Source organism: Lepidothrix coronata, unplaced genomic scaffold (genome assembly GCF_001604755.1).
Source record: "Lepidothrix coronata isolate B3197 unplaced genomic scaffold, Lepidothrix_coronata-1.0 Scaffold58, whole genome shotgun sequence".
NCBI classification, from domain to species: Eukaryota; Metazoa; Chordata; class Aves; order Passeriformes; family Pipridae; genus Lepidothrix; species Lepidothrix coronata.
The window spans coordinates 1,438,391-1,458,647 of record NW_016690238.1 but is presented as its reverse complement, the minus strand read 5'-3'; the positions used below and the strand labels follow the sequence as shown (position 1 = coordinate 1,458,647).

General features: G+C 43.2%; 1 protein-coding gene across 1 annotated transcript in view; it reads left to right on the top strand.

The window, feature by feature from the left end:
- HCN4 (hyperpolarization activated cyclic nucleotide gated potassium channel 4) overlaps positions 1 to 20,257 on the top strand; it is a 150,225-nt gene continuing 129,968 nt past the window's right edge. The window contains exons 1-2 of the mRNA XM_017816798.1: positions 1 to 380; positions 6,773 to 6,864. Of these exons, the coding sequence (XP_017672287.1) occupies positions 318 to 380; positions 6,773 to 6,864 (155 nt within the window). The 5' untranslated portion in view covers positions 1 to 317. The remainder of the gene's footprint in view (positions 381 to 6,772; positions 6,865 to 20,257) is intronic.

The following is a 20,257-nucleotide window of genomic DNA, read 5'->3' as shown; positions in this document are numbered from 1 at the left end:
GCGCGCGAGCGGTGGTCGGGTCGCTCCGCTCGCCTCAGCGGGGCTCCGCGCCAGCTGCTCTGTTCCTGCTTTCCTTTTCTCCTTCCCCTCTCTTCCTCCGAGGGGAGCGCGGCTACAGCCTCCCCCTTCTCCCAGCAGCCTGCGGCCGTGCCGATGTGGCGGGTCTGCCCGGCGGCGCCGAGGGGAGAGCGGAGCGCGAACCCCGCGGCGCGCGCGGCCGCCATTTTGTGGGGTGTGAGGGAGCGCGGTCCGGACTGTGCAGCGAGGAGGAGGAGGTGAAGGTGAAGGTCTCCTGGGCTGTCAGTGCCCTCAGAGAAATGCCCGTGGAAGCCGGCCACGACGCTGTGTTTCTCATAATATCAGCACACATCCTTCCGCAGGTGAAACACGACAGGTCCCTATAAAAACGCTGTCCTACATTCTCAATTGCCTTTCCATTTCTTGGTGTGCTGCTCGCTTCACAGAGTTACAACAGGGCTTTTGTGGTACCTGAAGCGGGGTCTCAAAAAAGCTCTTTTCAGTGTGTGCTGGATGTTTTTAAACCAGCGTGGGCCAACAGGTGGATTAATAAATCAAAATTGCGCTTTTCTCCCCATTTTTCTCCCCCTCTGCTATTAGTTTGCTCCTACCATTATGGAATGCTATACTTTCCCTGGCTGAGGAGCGGTGGTGAAATGACTCATAATAACACTGCACTTAGGTGTTCCATTTATAGAAGGTATCTTGGGCATTAACAATAATGTGCATGCGCTGGTCAAGGTCACCGAGGGGGCAGGGAGGAGCCGGGTGCCATTTGGGACTGACCTGAATGGGCTCATGGATGCCCATCACCACCAGCCTCCCTTAAACCATGAGCATGCCTAAGGGTGACATCCCAGGAACTTTAATCCCAGTTCCCAGCATTGCCCACTGCCAGCAGCACGTAGCTGCCCAATGTGAAACTTGTCTAAATAATCATACTTCTTAAGTTAAGGACAGAACAAAGTTTATGGCAATTTTTTTCTGCTTTTTTTTTACTTTTATGGTTTGCACTGATGATGCTGGCTTGGCTGATAGATAAGGTTATAATAGAATGAGTAACTACTGTCCCCTCTAAAATAAAACCTTCAAGCACAAGGTTAATCTATTAAACTGTGAATTTTAATCTATTAGAATATAGCAGATTGACATTTACGTGGATGTTTTGTTTTTCGTCCAATGTCACACCCCAGAGCCACTTTAACATCCAAGGAACATTCCAAAATAAACAATTTTACAGTGTTTCCAAAAGGGAGGTGTTTATCTAAACATTTTGCAGAGAGGGGAACACAGGCAGAAAGGCATTAAATGACTTGACAAGGTCATCCAGAGAAATCAGCAATGAAACAGGGGATAGATACAGCGTGGGCTTCCCAGCTGCCAGTTGCCTTGTCTAATCACTGCTTCCCCACAAGGATTTCTCAAACTGTGCTTGTCAAACATTCAGAATTTGCCGGCAGACTTGGGACTTTATTGCAATCTACAGAAGAAGCTGAATGTTATTGTCAGAGAAAGACAGTATGAGTACAAGTAGTGAATCTGTTTTTCCTCTAATTCAGCTGAAGTTCTGTGGGAAGCAGTTTGTTTGCAGTGTCTGTTTTCCAAGAGTGATCTCTGGCAGATGTGCTAAAGGCTTCTGCAGGGGGAAAACAAAAGCTTAGTATTTCACCAACCCAAAATTTCAAAATGTGGGTCTGAAAGAGGCAGAAGGAAACCAAGTGCATCACATACTCCATCTGCTCATGGGTTTTTGCTTGACTGGGGTCTGTTAGTTTGCTTTTGCTTTTTGGATGTGAATGCCTTATGGTTTTATATGTCTGTAAAGTAAAATGAGCACTGTGTTAAGGCTGATACACAAGCTCTTGCTGATTCTGATTTCCTTGGGGAATTGCATGATTAGTTGTTGATTCAGAGAGCAGAAATGCAGGACAGTGGTTAAAATGTTTTGTTGGGATTTTGGGGTGTTTTTTTTTAAGGCTAGATAGGCTGCCAATTTTTTAAAATTACAGAACAAAATGTAGAAGAAGGAGACAGGTAAAAACTGTCAGGAGACTGATAGCTTAAAATGTGTTTCATCAGAAATGAGAAGGCAAATCCCACATAGGTGCTGAGGGTTTATCATTGTGATGTACTTCAGGTTTGTACTTCACAGACTGCAGTGGTACAAGTTAATTTTCTCACTGCAGAAGTACCTGGCCGTGTCAATAAATTACAGAAACTCTGCCAGAAGTGGAGAGATCCATGCAGGAAGAGAGATCCATTCCTGCACCATATGGATTTGATAATGTGTTAATACTACTGTTAGACGTTTAACAGTTGATTTTGGTACTGGACATTTCGCTGAGCTGTCTACATTATTGATTTTTAATAATAATGGAGGTAATAACGGCAACAATAAAGTCATGTCACCGTGACCGCCAAGTGTGAGTGCAGATTTGCCACAAGTGCAGGGCATGGACTGCAGTAGCTCATACAAATTGGACAAATAGTGTATTAACAAAACCAAGGCTGCCAGGTGCATGAAGTGGATAAAATAAGGAACAAAAGGTACATTTTAGGAATTCTGGAAGTTTCCCTGTGGTGCTGACAACTTCCCATCTGCTTCTACCCAGCCGTGTTAAAAGGATGAATGGGATTACTCCAGAGACATAAAGGACAGGCTAGTGAGAATGCTCTATTCAGAATACTTGATTTATTGCTTTGATTTCTGTAATGAATAGTGTTACCCTTATTCCTTAGCTGCTTTGTTAGAAGTTGTGGTATTTCCTGAAGTTTATTCCATTAATTAATGTTTCCCGTAGTTGTACCTGCTTTCATCGGAATGTGATCTGCAGTCGGCGGCCTCACTGCCCACATCTCTCAGTTCTAATGAAACTGCAGCATCTGGGATTATTTCCCAGCAGTTCTGTACCCCTCCCCAAAATACCCTCATCCAGTTCTGCCAACATGTGTCAGCATGGGGGAGGTGAATTTAGAGGTTTCTTACGCAGAACTTTGAAGCCAAGGACCATGTGTTGTTCTGGGCTCTGGTATGGTGGCCTCTGCTGTCCTGAGGAGCTTCATGTTTTAGGAGACCTCATTCCCCAGCTGTGTGATCTGCAGTCACTGAATTTTACTCAGCAGTTTTATCCTGTTTCACTTTTTTCCTTGACAAAATCTACCCCCTTGCAATAAGCTTTACATTTTTTAATGAAAAACAGAAACTAAATCAGTGCGTTTCTGAGTGAAGGTACTTCAGTATCATTGTAAAGTAGGAGTGAAGTCTGATGACTTGTATTTGGCACCAGAATCCCACAAAACTGGGAATTATTTGGGTTGGAATGGATCTTAAAAACCATCCAATTCCACCCCCCTATCATGGGCAGGGACACTTTCCACTATCCCGGGTTGCTCCAAGCCTCGTCCAGCCTGGCCTTGGACACTTCCAGGGATCCAAGGGCAGCCACAGCTTCTCTGGGCAACCTGTGCCAGGGCCTCACCCCTCTCACAGGGAAGAATTTCTTCCCAATATCCAATCTAACCCTGCTCTCTGGCACTTTAAAACCATTGTCCCTTGTCCTGTCACTGTCTGCCCATTCAAAAAGTCCCCCTCCCTACTTTTCATAAGCTCCCTTAAGGTACTGGAAGGCCACAGTGAGATCTCCCTGAGCCTTCTCTTCCCCAGGTGAACACCCCCAGCTCTCCCAGCCTGTCTCCAGAGCAGAGGGACTCCAGCCCTTGGAGCAGCTCCGTGGCCTCCTCTGGACTCGCTCCAGCAGGTCCAATGTCTTTCCTGAGGCCCCCAGCTGTAATTTGCAGTTATACTTCACAGTCTCTCTCTTCACTGGCCATGTTGAGATTAAGATTGGATTGAGAATCCACCCTTCGAGCCCCACAGGAATTAAAGGGCCCTTCTGGCTCAGTATCTTCAATTATCCTTTTTTTCCCCAGAAGTTAATAAGTTTTAGTGTGTCTCCAGGAACTGATCCTGTTAGTTCCTCCAGGAACCGACCCTGTTAGTTCACATATTGTTCCTCTTTATCTAGTGGTGACATTCCTAACTTGTCAAGTGTCATATACCTGAATGACACCTTCACTGGATGATCTTTAAAGTCCCTTCCAACCCAAACCATCCTGTGATTCTGTGATCTTACTCCCTAAATTATATTATTTGTGAGGGTGCTTGAGCTTTACAGGGGAGCTGTGAAAGCTCATAAAGTAGAGTGTGTTATGTGTACACTTAGTTATGTGAGGAAAAAAGGAGCCACAAAGCAGAGTTGTCCACAGTCAGCAGGGACAGACCAAAGCCAGAGTGAAGCCCCCTGACTTCATGGTGTCATTGACCTCACTGTGTGATTGGAGACTGCTCCATAAAGCCTCAGACTTTTTCTAGGGAAGGTCACATTTTTTCAAAGCATAATTTATTTGCACTCCCTTTATTTCCTTTTAAGTTGTCTAACTTTAGCACTCACGGTACAGATGAAGGAGCTGCTGCCTCACAGATTTTTCCATTTACATAAAAAACCCACCCACAAACACCCTTCACTGTCAGTGCATCCATTTTGCTGGGTGCTCTTCATTTTCCATGACCTTGAAAACATAAGGGCATTTATTAATTAATTCAAATTTCCAGCTGGGTGGAGGGGAGAATTGCAGATCGGAGATAAGCAATTTGTTGTGTGCCCCTTATTTGATGAGGATTGTAGAAGGAGAAATAGTCCAAGCCATTGCCAAGATTTCCTATACCAATCAACTCTTGTTTTTCATTTAACCACTGGTTAAAGAGTGACCCTAGCAGTCACTGGACTTGGAGTAGTTATTGTAAACTGAATTCCTGACAGTCTTGGATATTGACAGAAACTGGAATTATTTAAGTTTTTAACTCTTGCACCGATTAGCTCTGGATGTTTCCTAATGTAAATCTGTATATACTGCTATAAACACAGCAATAACAGGAATACTGACTGGCAACTCATCAAAGTTTGTTTCTGCCCGAGTTTGTTTCTTTTGTAAAGAAAAATATAGATTTTTTTTTTTCCTTCAAGTTGCATTTAACTGATTTTAGCAGTTCTTGCAGTGAGCTTGTAGGAGGAAATACATCTTTGATTCTTTCTTTAAGCTTCAGTCCCAGAGCCGATGTCAGTGAGAGTTATGTGTGCATAGAGAGGAAGAAAATGCCTTGAACTTTTGTGCATTTTCAGAGAAGGATATTCCCTCCCCACCACCTTAATTCTGAATTCTCTTTCTAGTCTACTGGATTATCATGTACTCAACCAAGGATTTCGTGGAGCAGGTGAATAGAGGACTAAATATGTCTAGCTAGTGTAATATATCTGTGCCTCTTTCTCTGTGCCTGAATAGAATAAAACAGAATATTATATTTCGGTTCCTGTTCCAAATATACAGCCATTTAAATCAGAGGATAATCTTTCCTACTGTTAGTGACATGAGGTTTTGACATGCACCCGAGCAGTTACTGTGCTCCCCAATAAAAAGTACCATGTGGGACACAGACACCCACCTTGGCACGGGTGGCTGTCCCTCTGACACCCAGCCTGGAATCTGTGCCACACGAGAAGGAGCCTTTGGTCCCCTGAATCCCACACTCTTTAGGAAGCAAGCAGCAGAATGCTAATAAATTTAATTTACTTGCTTAATCTCCCCTGTGTTTTGTATTAATATGAATAGCATTACAGGAGCGGGGATGTGCTTATATAACAAAATGTTCTCCTTCAGCTTAAGGTTAATGTAGTTACTCGTATTTACCACATGTAAAATGGGGGGTCTTTAATCTCCTGCAGCAGGATACCAGTAACTTCTGTGGGAGTTATGTTCTCTGCCAGGAGCCTCTGAGCCAGGGAATGGGCTGCAGAATGGGAAACTATTACATGATTTGGGGAAACTATTTGTAGTTTCCCCAAATCATGTAATGTTAGATACTGGAGACATTCCCACCTCAGCAAAGATGACAGAATGTGTAGAAGAAGAATATTGATCCAAAGCATGCAGTGTTGCACAAGGAATCCTCGTTTGCTCTAATAGCCTAAAACACAGACTGAAGACCTGACTTTTCTCCATCACTCAAAGGCTTCTGCTTTGATATTGGATTGCATCTGTACTGTAACACTGTTCACTGTGCACTGTTCTCTTCTTGCTAATGAAAATGAGTGAGATTCATCATCTTCCCTGTCAGCACTCTGGGTCAGGTTCCCTCCAGCCTGCACTGATGGAATCTCCCTGGGGACAGAGCACTGACCAGTGCTGCAGTCCCTCAGTGTTTGACTGACTCAAAGACATCTGACGTTCCACAAGATTATCTTTCCTTAGTCAGTACCAGGCATGGGATATCTCCCTGTTCTGGAGAGTTATCTTCCTGTATAAGGAATTAATCTGTGAAGTTGTGATAAGTGCAGACATCAACCTCTGATGATACAGGTGGCCAAACATAGCTCTCCTCCACCGTCCCTGATTTCACTGGGGATGTTTGCTAAATGGGCAAGCACGAGTGAGCTTTGGATATTTCTTCAGGATACAGTTTTATAATAACCCATTTTCATCTCTGAGCCTGTTTTAGTACCTCTTGGACATGAGCTGGTTTTTTTTCCCCATGTTTTTATAGAGCCAAGCATAGTATCACCATTTCATAAATATGGAATATCTTCTCTGTACTCCCAAGTTATTTTTTTTGTTAATTTTAATACAGTAGGCAGCTGCTCAGTTCAGTCTAATTTATTTTCTGCATGAAAACTGAGATATCTATTGTCATTCTTTGCAGAACCTGTGCATGATTCTGATCATCCAGCAAGTTCACAGCACAACAGTTTTGCCAGCTTCAGCTGATTTCTTCTTGATCCTGTTTGACAGAAGGTAAGAGTGAGAGCCTCACTCAGTCTTCTTTGCTATTGTTACACAAGACCTGAATAGACAGGGATGCAAATAAATACAATCTTAGTTGTTATTCTCAGCAAAATATCAAGGGTGATAGATGGAATGCCATTTGTGATGGAAGATATTTTGTTTTCCTATCTCAGGGTATTTGCTAACGTTTAACAACAGCCTGATGTCAGCGGGACGCTCAGATGCCATTTGACATAAGCTCTCTCATTAATCAAGAAAAATGTAATTTTTAAGAGACATTTCTGTTACCTGAACAGAAATGGGGTTTGGGGTCCCAGTGGAAGGTTGGAGATCATTCTCAGGCTGCTTTTTCTCCTCACAGGCTGCAAAGCAATATTTTCAAACACAGCCCCTTTCCAAAAAGCATTTTCATGGCTCCACATTCATTATAAAGGTAGATGTAAAAATGTCTTAATTCCAGCAGTGCTAATGTCAAATAATTGTTTGTGTCTGTGCTTTAAGAGGCTGACAGAGAATATTTTAACTCAGGGGTAAAGGACTGGAAGGGAATGGTTTTATAGTTATTGTGCTAACATTTCCAGTGCCTTGGAGTACATTTTGTGTTCTGTGTAGTGTGACTGCGATTGAAAGCCACTGCTGCAGAGAATCTACAAGTCACCTGAACTTTCTACCATTAGGGCATTTCTTCCTCCCCAGAAAAACGCTTTTGCAGTGATCTGCACATACCCTTCACCAGGGGTTTGTTCATGCTCCCTGTGTGGTCAGGCACTTCTGTTAGAAGGTGTCACACAGGCTACTGCAGTGAATTACCTTCAAACCAGAAAGAAGTTTGCTGGCCTGCTGGTGATGCTGGGGATAAACAGCTTTGCCTGTTTATCTGGGAAACTGCCTGCAAGTTGTTTTTAGGATTTGTGCTTCTGGCCATGGAAGTCCAGTGTGTCTCCAGGAGAGTTTAATGCCATATGGAAGGTGCTGAGTGAGATGACCGTGCCTTTATCATGATGAGTGCTGTCTTTTTGTTGCAGAGGTCTCACTGGTGGAACAAAAGCCATTACACCACAGAGACTCAGGACTTTAGATAGTAACAGAAGCACTTTGAGAGTATCTGGCAGTTTTAAAGGTATTATTGGACAGTGGACAGCAGAGAATACTTAACTTTGCTTTTCTGTGCAAGTGCAGACTCATATGCTTGTAAGTAAAGCAAAGCACTCTTCATATGGAGAAGAAATGACTTTTTCTGGGCTTTTCATTTCCATTCAAAGCAGCAGAGGAAGGTGATGCAATCTGTACCTGTTCTTCTCCAGACTGTGGTTTCTTATGGTTTTAAAAAGCAAAGGATGCATTAATCTGAGAGTTTCTTGTAAAGCAAAGCAAAATACATTACTTCATATTTTAAAAGGTTTTATTATTTTTAAGAAAAATGTATAAAAATACCAAACACACACAGTGTGACTGTACAGAAGGACAAAATTCATCATCCATGGGTCTCTTTGCCATAAGTTGTTGTTGTGGATGCCAAAAGTTTACATGGATCTGAAAAGTAATTAGTGAAAAAGAATCTGTGACGGGTCATGTGTAGAAATAATAACCCTTAGAACCAGAGAGCCCTTGAATTGTAGGTTGCTGGAAGCTTTGAGAGTTTAACAGGGAAGTGTTTTTATAGGGTTTTCCTGTTCTTATACTTTTCCCCAGAGATCCCCTCTTACTCTTCTCATGATTCCTTCCCTTGACAATAATCAACAGCTTTTCCACAGTGAAAGTAAGCACCTTCTTTCTTAGGTCAAAATCACATTTTTCTAGTTGCTTCTTTGAGTAATAAGAACCATATAGAACTATATGTTGTATTAGCCATGTATAAGATGCAGGAAATCAAATCAGGCACAAAATCCAGGCACCATCTTTATAAATACTACAGTTTTGGAAAAAATGCTTTGTTATTCATCCTTTTCAAAGGGATGAATAAAATCCCTTTATTCATTCTTTTAAAATATTCAGACAACTCAAACTAAAAGAAACTCTCAGCATATCATATACAGCAACTGGGGAACTGTAATTTTGTGAATTTTGCACACAGGCACACATATTATTCATTCCACCAGCGTGCATACCTTGATCCTCTGTCTCTTACCTGCTTTCATAATAAGCCTTCAAGAAGAGAGAACACATGTCCTGAAACAACTTCTGTCGGTTACTTAATTGCTGAGTGACCTTTTCTAGGTTTGCCAAATCACTTACACTCAAGCACCACTCATCAGTATTTAATATATACCATGAAGTGCCACTCAATTTTCAGATACTTAGTTCTGAACTTAGTTGATATTTCCATAAAGAAGGATTTCCAAATTAGTCCCTGTTGTCAGAATGCAAGCAGACAAAACTGGGTAAATCCTCAGCTACATGAAATATGTCAGGAGAGACAACCATTAAGAGTCACTCTGTCACACCCTTTAAACTCAGATTTTGGTCTTGCCTTAAAATGGTTGTAAATTCATGAACATAACCTTCAGAGTCCGAGGGTCAGAGACACTGCTTGGGGAAAAAGCATGCAACAGAAATTGTGAATTTTCTCCCATTAAAGCAACATATAAAACAATCCCTTCATGACACAATATCTTTGATCGGCTTTGAGAAGTTGTATCATATACTCATAAATATGTAACTCAATATTTTCCCTGATAAAAAACCCCCAATGACGAATGGTAAGTGAGCTGTGCCATTGGTAATGCCTGAGCAGGATCACGTGTTTGCTTATTCCCTGAGCACTACAGGATATCTGTGCAGTTATGAAGTAAGGAATGAGATGAAAAGACTCAGCCTTGCCAAAATTCCCATGGAATTGGCACCAGGAAGCAGCTGCCTTGCTCCACTGAGATTGTCTGCACCAATGGACAACTTTTAGCATCAGCATTAGTTCATGAGCCAGTTCCTGCCCTCTTTTTTTCTGGGATGACAGAAGCTTAGACACTCATAGTGTGTGCATAAGATTTTCCAAACTCCAGTTGGTGAGTTTAAGAGCTAGAAATACAATTAAAAAAAAAAAAAGTATCTGTTAATGGGAGTATCTGTTAATGATGTGACACTAAGAACTGAGGACCTCAGCATATATTACAGCTTTAAAATTCAATCTGGGTCGTGTACCAGAGGGATCATGATACTTAATATTATTGAAGTGTATGGATATATTATTGCAAGGGTGTAAAAGAACATTCAAGAAAGAAATGTCCAAAAAGGAATTAAATAGGTAGAAGACAAAATACTGCTCTGTCTAAGTACCTCAAAGTGCTCTCTGAAGTAGCATGAAGATCCAGAAGACACTGGCAAGTCATTGCTGATTAAAGGGAACAAGTCAGGCAGTTCAGGTTCCAGCTGATGACTTTTCTTATATGAGAGTTTACAAATTCCATTACACTCATGTTAACTTCAGAATTGTTCTTCCTAACTTTCTCCACTGAAGTGCATTGCTTGAAATTTGATAAAATAGAAAAAGTAATTATAAATTTGGCTCAGAGACAGACAGGAGCTATGTCTGGTTGGATCCGTGGCTGTTCAATATTCATTTTTCTTCTTCCTTTTGCACAGTGACAGGACACAATTTATTTTTACAATTGTATTGAGATATTTCGTGGATGCTATCAGATGAGCAATTTAGTTGGAATCTTCTTGCTGTACTGAGAAGCTGATGTTGGTCAGTGCTTTTATTCAAACAGCACAGAATTCAGAGTTCAAGGAAAAAGGAGGGAAAACAGCAAACTTCATGTGAGGGACATTGCTTAGTGTACAACTGGATGACAGACACAGTGAGGAAAGCAGTACAGGAATGTGTGCACTGCACTGAGGAACAGGATACAGGTTCCTGAGGATTAAGGACTCTGTTGGGAACATGCAGCCTCACTTGAAGATGATGCTGAAGTTTTTGAATAACGTCCTGAGTCTAGGGAAGCCCTGGCTGATGACCTACAGAGCAGGATAGATGGAGCTGTCAGGCATTGCTGTGGCCAGTGAAAAGTTCCTACAGGGTTTCATGAGAGCGGCAGGTCCTGGGGTTGAAGAAGAAAGGCATGAGTCTAACAGGAAATTCAAGGAAAAAACTGCAGTGTCTCAAAGTCACTTTGAATTAGGTTTGGATAGGAATGATTCTTCCTGCTGGGTGATGGAGAAAGGTGGTGGAATCTTTCTCCATGTTGTGAAGAGTATCTAGGGGTGTGTATGATGTCTTTGCTATGACACGCTTACCTGGCACGCTTTAAAAGGAAACAGATGGTGGAGAACATCACAGGCCTCAGAGCAGTGAACTGATGGGCAGGTACAGGTCAGGGGGAGCAACACACCCCTCTCTCAAGTACACAAACGCTGAAGCCCCCCAGAGGTTGCTGGAGGAGGTGTGAGAAGTGAGAAGGGCTTCAGTATTTGCTGGCAGCCAGTCCCCTAAGGCCCAGTGAGGTACTTGCTGAGTCCTTCCCTTGTCTCAGCCCAGCACTGACTCCTGGTGTAACATAATGGGGTATTTTTACTCTCCAAGCGTAGCCTGATAAGGCTCACTTGTTCTACCATGTATGGCAAATGGATCCGTCTGCTGAGCCACCTGGAAGGCCTCTATTTTTAGGCTCTTTCCCCGGAGCAGTTGTAATTTGAATTGACATATTGTTAGCCAAATGCACAGCACACCAGGCAGGAATATGTCTGGAGCCACGCGAGCCGCTGGTTGTGAGCAACGCTGGGAACAGGGGCCCCAGTGAGAGCCAATTTGCTTTTTCCAAGTGGGAAAACAAGCACAGAAGTTTAACTAGTCCAAGACTGGCTTTCAGCAGCCAGAGCTGAGCAGTCCTAACAAGTTGCTCATTCAAAGAGAGCAAAAGGATGAAGAGCACGTTTGGTCTGTGTGGGCAGAGTTCAGCCTGTCAGGCAGCTGGGCCGTGGGCAGAGCCCAGTGAGTGTGGCCTGAAGCCCACTGGTTAGAGAGGTGCCTAAAGCCTGAGCTGTGCACAGCAGGGATGCAGATCTGACAAACATTTTACATTGTTAGGTCTTTCTTGATTAAGACTTTTTTCTTCCCGTATCTTCACATTGTTCCTCACTACCCGTGGTCGTAAGAGCCCTGAGAGCTCACGCAGGCAGTCCTTTTTAGGGCCACTGCTTTGTCAAGGTACAGTCTCCTAATCTTTAGATGTTTCCATATTTTCTTCCTACATGTTTGACCTTGAATAGTGCTGTATTAAATCACACTCTGTATTGTGCTGACAGATAAGTCCTTATTTATCACTTTGCCAATCCTTGTTTCATTCACTCAAGGAATTGGCAAAGACTTTGCCTATCTGTGGATCCTCAGGAAGTTAATTTGAATTACTTTCTGTGTGTATTTCTCTGTGTGCAGGTGGACATTTCTGTTTGCTTTCTTATCAGTGTTAAATGCTGAATCTAGAGCATTTTGGTCCCTTTTTCCTGACTCAACTTTGACAACAACTCTACCACACAGATTTCCTTGGAAATCTGATTTCCTGTTTGTTCTTGTTGTGTTTTGAGAACAGGGAAGTCAAATTTCTGCCTCAAATTCTAGCTCTGCAAGAAGCCACGTGCTGAAGCTTTGCCAGACAGAAAACCTGTGCATTCCCAGGAAAGCAGTAACACCTACATTTGTTGGGCTTGTGCATCACTTGTACAAATGGATGCAGTTTAGGTGCTAGTTTTTATTAAATTGTGAACAAGGGAGCACTTTGATTCCACTCGGTCAATTTGCAACAGCCTTTCCTTGCTCTGAAATACTGTCAAAATCTCAGTAATCCATATCCTGCCTCTAAGAACATGCATTCATTGAGTTTAAAATGATTTCCACTTAGTTTTCTGTTTGGAAAACTGGCAGACCAGTGTATTATCCAGCAATTGGAACTGACTGGAGGAGTTTTCTTCTGTAATATCTGTCTGCAGCAGGACCCAGGTAAGGGAGTTGATAGAATCCTGGTCTGTTTGGTCTCTTTTTGTGGAACTACTGTGCCTGCTCCAGGTGTGCAGTGGTATCTAGAAAATAAGTAGCACGAGGCACTTCTTTTCTGCTGAAGTACAGAACTGTTTGTGTGACGTGGAGGGAAATTGCAGGGTAATAATTTCTCTGGCATTATTGATAGGAGTGCAAAAGAGAAGATGATAAAATCTGCCTGTTGGTATTGGTTGCTGGGCAGAGCAGAGGGAAGTCTTTGCCTAGATTAAAGCTGCTTTCTACGTAATCTGAAACTATTTTATTAGATCTCTATTAATTAGAGAGGAAGCCAGCTCTAGATGCTTATTGTGATCACAGGAAAATCAGGAATTTCTACCAGCTATCTTTTGCTTCATTCCATCTAGAATGTCTGCTTCCAGATAAAATAACAAATGGTTCCAGTCAATCAGAGGCTGCTCCTATACCTCAACTCACCAAGCACTGTAGCTGTTGGAAATCCAGGGTAATTGTGGGACACACTTTGACCCTACTTGTCAAAACAATCAGTAACTCAGGGAGAGGATTTCTACCACGGCTGCAGCATATTCCTGTGGGATATGGAAACTTCTCCTCTGTGTAATGGAGGACGTGATTAATTCTGACTGTGTTGACACAAGGAGGTTATTGAATAAGATTTCCTTGTGAGTGGGCAAATCCATTCCCAGAAAAAAAAAACCATTACAGAGATGTCAAACACACTCCCATTGTATTCTGAAAACCCACTCCAAGGTTGCATAAAACCAGCTCAGGGTGTGCACAATTAAAAGGTACAGAAAAGCATGTGCAAACTGTGCATTTTATAGGAAAAACAATATGGACAAGAGTCATTTTATTGAAGAAATATATTAGGTCTGCAGGCTCCCCATGTCTCCTCAGTCTCTGTCTCAGTGTTCTCAATGACAATCATCCATTAGTCTCTCAAACTGTGGGATTTTGGCTCATGCTCCCAGGTGTCCAGAGGCTGGTTCCCACTCAAGGCAGTGTATAATCACATCCCACATTTTAAGCAGCTCTGGCTCAGTTCAGCCTTGTCCAGACACAACCTGAGTAGGATGTGGAATGAGGTCAGTCCCTAAGGGAAGACGTGGTGGCAGCAGTTCAGGCTGAGCGGCCATCAGGGGAGGTGACCAGGCACAGAGGGGTCCTCCTCTGTGCTCACAGCCTCTGCTCTTGCAGGACACAGCTTCAGTTAGTGACCTGGGACACTGGCAGAGCCTTTCCTGGCAGGAAGGGAAGCATTCATTTCCCCCCAGTTTAAATTTTGCACGTCAGATGGTCACATCCAGGCCGGTCTCTACATGGCCTCAACATGGGGAGGAGCCCAGGCTGTGCAGCCCTTTGCAGACACGCACACATTTGTTGATGTGGAGAGAGATGAGTAAATGACTTAGATCTACACTGCAGACATCCTGCTTTGGTCAGACAAATCACACATGCATTCATCACTATTATCCTCTAGAAAAAAACAAGGACCTTGGCAAATCTGATCTCTTTTTGCCTCAAAGGGAAGGTGCACATCATCTTGACATGTGACACCACATCTGTGCATGTGTAGGTGGGTACAGCTGACCTGCACATACTTTTCCCCCTACTGAGAGGATGTAAGAACAAGTGACAGATATTACTCATGGTGCTCTAAACTCTGTTGGAAGGTATTTTGGTGCGAGGTAATGGATGTAGCATAGATGTGTAGCATTCCATTGAATTCCCTAAGATTTGAGTGTTCTCCTCTGACTAAGGGAAGCTCCCCTAGACAGCAGTCACCTTGCTGTTGCTGCATTAAGCTCCCTGATGGCAGTGGAAAGACTTGCACCTATTAAAAGACACAGAGGTAACTGTTACCTCGCTGTGAAGTTCTAAAATGCTCCTGCAGCAACTGTTGGAAAGCTCTGCCCATGACTCAAAAAGGCTCCTCTTTTCAGGCCTGTTTCTGTCAGGGACATTGTGGTGGACTTGGGGAAGGTATGGATAGCTGAGAATGCCATGTGATGATGTTCTGGTGCCACAAGAGAACAAGAGACATCAGCACAAATTATTTCAGCAGGATTGTGTGACTGCAGGGGCCCTCTTTGCTGGCTGCTTATGTAGATTCCCTTGGAATCTCCATATCATTCCCTTGGAAACTGCATATCATGGTCCTAATACAAAAGGGTGCTTGATAGAGTACAAAGTCTCAAGTGAGGAAAAAAATGGATTATTTCTGCCATCTCATGCATATATTGAACACTTTCTAACTAGAATATAAAGAGGACTCTGTGAACAATCAAGATTTTGTACATTTTCTCTCCATAACATGTTTCAGGTAAATGGTAAGTTTGGGAATTTATTGATCAACTCCCTGAGTCCCTGCCACAGCTTTTTAGGAGCTTCAAACCCCTCAGGAGATTATCCATTAAAAAACTGGATGATATTAGGAATCTCATGGTTAGCAGACAAAAGATATTAGGAATCTGACTGTTAATAGAAGTTCAGAAACTCAGTGCATAGAGCCATGGGAAAGGAACCAGTTCAGAAAGTTTCCTGTCCTTCACTAGTCAGGAATTAGGCTGTGGGGGTTTTGAACTTCAAGTACTTTCTAATATTTCATATACATAACTTAGATATGCTAGATATAACTTACAAGTCATCAATTCATCAGTAGCAACTAATTAAACATGTTAATATAGAAATCAACTAATTTATGTTATTAGTTATGTTGTCATTAGTGTGAAATCATGGAATTGTCCTTTTACTTGGACAGATCTTACTCTAAATGCCAAAATTTCAGTCTTTGATACAAAGAATAAATAAATGAGCAAACATATGTATTGGTCACACAAACCCAGTAAAATTGGGGCTATAAGCAGACCTTTAAAAGCATGGGGACTAATCCTTAAGTATTTTAAAAATTCATAAAATTAAATGTTATTTTCAGCATTGTGCTTATTATAGAATTTAATGGGATTCCAGGCAGCTGCCTGTTCTATTTATTTCTGCTTTTGTATATTAATTGGTTATATTATTCCTTCTGCTCCTGAGGTCTGGAGGTGGAAACTTTACAGCTTAATTAATCAGTGCTTTTGCTGTTTTAATGTCGTTGTGGAATTTGGAATTGGAGAGGATTTTTTTGCTGCTCTTAGCAATGACCCTTTGAGACCTCTTTGTGCACAGCTTCTTTTCCAAAGCGTGGTCAGCTTTGGGACTGGATATTTGGGCTTCAACTCTGCTCCAGGCTCCCTGAGTAAACAGGCAGGAATTCATCCCGACGTCAGCACTGGAGATACTCTGGAGTCTCTTCTGTTAAATCAGATTTTTAAAAAAATCATTGTTCCACCTTCTGTGGGGGCATAAGGAATTCAGTTTGCCTTTGCCATCTGGAGAGGTCAGTTGGATCATTTCTCCCACGTTAAGTGAACAGCGCACTTGTAGAAATCTGATATATTTTAAGTTTGCCTCTCTGACTGAGCTTGTCGGCTGTGACACTTTAAATAGACTTCCTTCAACAACACAGATCTCAATTTATTTTCTTTTGATTCTCAAAATATTTGGTACTTCTTGAATGCAGCATCTTCCAAATTAAGAGCAGAAGGTAAACATCACCGATTCACATTGTTATTTATTGTGGGGGATGCTGGTGAAAGGTAACCTTTGTAGATGTAGAAAAGCATTGAGTGAATTGTCAGGCAGTCATTACTTAAAAGAGATCTGTTGGTTTTCAAGGCTGATTTCAAACACTTGGAGTGGTTATGCTAAAGGAGAAATTCTGTCTGAAGTGCCACTGAAGCTGTAGGGTCAGGGGTGTGTCAGAGCCCACCTGAGCGGGGCTGTGAGGGCATCCTTGTACACGGGGGGTGGGGGGAGGAGGAGAGTGATGGAAGGAGAAGAGAGAATGAGATGGTCAGGGGAAAGCTAAAATAATCCCTTAGTAACATTAACCTGCTTTCTCTTGGAGCACTGAGGTAGGGCAGCTAAAGATTGTGAGATGCCTCTGGCAGTCAAGGAACAAACCTGTTCATTTGTACTGACTCCCAGCGTATGTCTGGGCCATGTGACTCAGCATCACTTGTCTCATGCCACAAGTTACATCTACATGGATTTGGGGAAGGAGCAGGTAGATTGCTGCTGTGTTGTGAAATTCCTGGTTTCACTTTAGAAGGTTTCTTTCTGTAGCTGAAGGAGTAATTTGTTATGACAGCTGTAGAAAGATTAAATCCTTATCACAGATTCAAAAAATAAGCAAATTCTTGGTATTCTAGATTTGTGCACTGAGCTGGAAGGGAAGGTTTCATGTCATTCACATTTGCTGTTTAATGAACATCACACTTTGGACTCCTTTGAGAGTGCTGCTTCCATAGCCCCAGCTTGGTTTTGATGAGATAAAACACTAGACCAACACTACTAAATTCAGCTTGAGCTAAAAGACTAAGTCTCATAAACAAATACTTGCTAGTAAAGGAATACAAAAGGAAATGTATATCCTGCTCAGGCCAATGGGGTGTACAAAATATTGCCAAAGCTGGACAGTATTAATTCACATACTTTAATACAGACCTCAAACCCATTCAAAAGAACCCCAAAAGCTTCACTTCAGTGGGGAGAAAAAAGTGAAGCTATGTGGTGTAGAAAATGCCTTTTTATCCCAGTGTGATTATCAACAGGGTGCCTTGTCCAAGACATCATGATCAATTATACCTTTTCCCCCAGAGCTGTTTACTGTAAAAATCTATTTTCAGACCTATATGGAGTAGCAGCAACAACAACAACAACAAGAAGGGCAAAGGAAACGGACATTTTCCCCTTCAGGAACAGAGCAGGGGATCTATTAGTGGTAGGGGATGCTATTTTAGCAGCGTTCCCACTGTCCCACTTATTCACTGGTCTGATCCATCCATCTACCTTTCAGAAAACCTGCAACAATGGCAGGAAAAAAAGCCTTTGTAAAGAGCTGCGTGTCTTGCTCCTGTTTAATTGGCGTGTTGGGTGACTGAGCTCTAAAGGCTCTTTCCGTGTCAGGCCCTGTCCCAGTTCCTGCAGTGCTGTGCAGGGCAGTGCTCCCCAGTCCTGCCGGGTGCCCCAGAGATCCAGCACAGCTGCAGGGGCCTCTGGGCCCTCGTGCTGCGAAGGGGAGGGCGAGGAGTCTGCTGAGAACGGGGTGCACGTGGTGCTGTTGGAACTGAGGGACAAAGGGGGGTTTAGTTCTCACTGCACTGAAGAACTGAAGTTCCATAAGGGCCGAAACCCCGTCTGTGTGAGCCCTGCTCCACACAGTCCTGCTTTAAGGCCCCATGTTCTAGGGCAGGGTGTGAGGGAGTATGAACACTGTGAAGTTTGATCCAGTTTGTGTTGTCCAGCGACCAGTTCTAGAAGCTGGGAGTCCCTGGAGTTCAGTGCACACACGCTGACCTTCCTTTAGGGAAACTGAAGAGCAAGGAAAGCAAATGGCCTGTGAGTATGTGTGACAAATAACCCTACAGTTACATCTGCTCTGGCTTTGAGGCAGGTTTGTTCCTGGAGAGCTTCCCCAGTGTGGTAGCTACACTTGGAATTTACTTTGCTCAGTAACTCTCTGATGTTTGGACTGGAAACTGAGATAATGTAACCTTGGGGGAGTCATGGAATTGCATATGACCCTATTTGCAAGTCTGGGACATTAAAGTCCTCTTGTGGAAGAAGGGCAAGAAGCAGCATATTCCGTTTCCTAGGAGGCAGACTGCTGGGAAATGAGCATCACTGCGATTCCCATGCTTGAGTGAGGCATGAGGACAATTTGCTGAGAGCTCTGCAGCATTAGCAGTATTTTCTTCATTCCGTTGTACTGAGATTTTATAATTCCATTACTTTAAATTCAATATAACATGAAGGCAAATCCATCTATGGAATAGGAGCATACTTCAGTGCATCTACTCATCCTTTAATATCTTTAGACAGGGGTACATCCCACTGGAAGTAGTTCGTGCCGACGTTGTGAAAAGGTTTATATGGGACACTGAGGCACAGTGAGGCACAGACATCCTTCACATTACTCACCTGCCCAACAGCCTGTCCCTTCTCTTCAAATTACAGCACTTCCATTGGATATGTATGGTTTTCATAATGATAAATATTTAACAGCCCTGAAGAATCTCAGACTTTTGCATATTTATCAAATGATTCAAGCAAAAAATCTTGTCCTATCCTTGCATGTGCCACCCTAAAAAGGGAGAACATTTACTTTCCATGGCTCGTCCAGTTTTAGTCTGGGAACAGAACTGAAATCACTAAGTGCTCTCTGGCCACTGATCAGGTGAAGACATTGGTTCTGGCTCTCTGCTGATGTGAGCAGTGGGAGCTGGGTCTGTTCTTGAGGCTCTGGGTGCCACTGCCATTCTCTAGTTGCTCTGTCTTTTTTCTAACCCAGCCTACTCCATATCAATCCCCCATCCCAGTTAGCCCTGAGACTGTAATTTCCTTTCCTTGCTGGCAATTAATTACATGATGAAGGTATGCAAAAGGAGAGAACTGTGAATGAGAAAGTAATCATGGAAGAGTAACTTCTTTAATTCCACCCACGAGCATCCCACCCCTGTCATTCACACACCCCTTGCCCTCACCAAGAGGGTAGGTGAAATTACTAAGAGGGAGCAGGAAGAGCAGGGCTGTTCCACAAGGAAAGGCAAGCCAGCAGCTGAGGGAGACCATGGCAGAGGCAGGAGCAGCATCCTCCCACCAGGGCACAGTCCCACAGTACCTCAGCTGGGCAAGCAGGACAGGGCTGGTGACTGTAACAGGCCAAGGTCAGCCCAGGAAAGTCAAATAACAACTCAGGATCAAACATGGAAACAGGTACTGCTACAGCAGCTCAGGGCAGGACTGGGTGCCCAGGCCTGAGCCTGGCTGGAGCTCCTGGTACACTGAGGGCCCCAACGCTGCAGCTTGAATAGAGATCTGTCATTAAAAGATGAGAGCTCGCTCTCCTGTCTCCTCGGGCAGTCTGCCTGGCATTGGGAATGCAGAGCTGCTCTTCCCTTCATTCCGATGAAATGAATCTCCTGAAGCCCGGCACAGCCTGGCCATCGCCAGCAATTTATGGTAAAGCAATTCTCTTGTTTGCTAAAGTGTCACACCAGGGCAATTTGAAATCCGGGTTCATCTTCCCATTTCTTTAACTGCTGTTTCCTGCAAATTCACAGCATAGAATAAATGAAGAGCACATAGTAATAAATCACTCTTGCTGAGGCTGCTTCGTGTCCAAAGCACTGCAGACAGACAGAGATGTCACACCTTTGTTACGGTGACAGTGAAGGCAGTGAAGGATGATCTTTCCCCCTCCCTCGGCTCCAGTGGTGAGAATTCAGCCATCACATCTCTTTAGTCCTTGATGTGTGCCAGCTGCCACTCATTAAGCAGCAGGAGAGAATTTGCATCCATTCCCACCACCTATGATTCACTAACCAAGGACTGGGAACCCTTTCT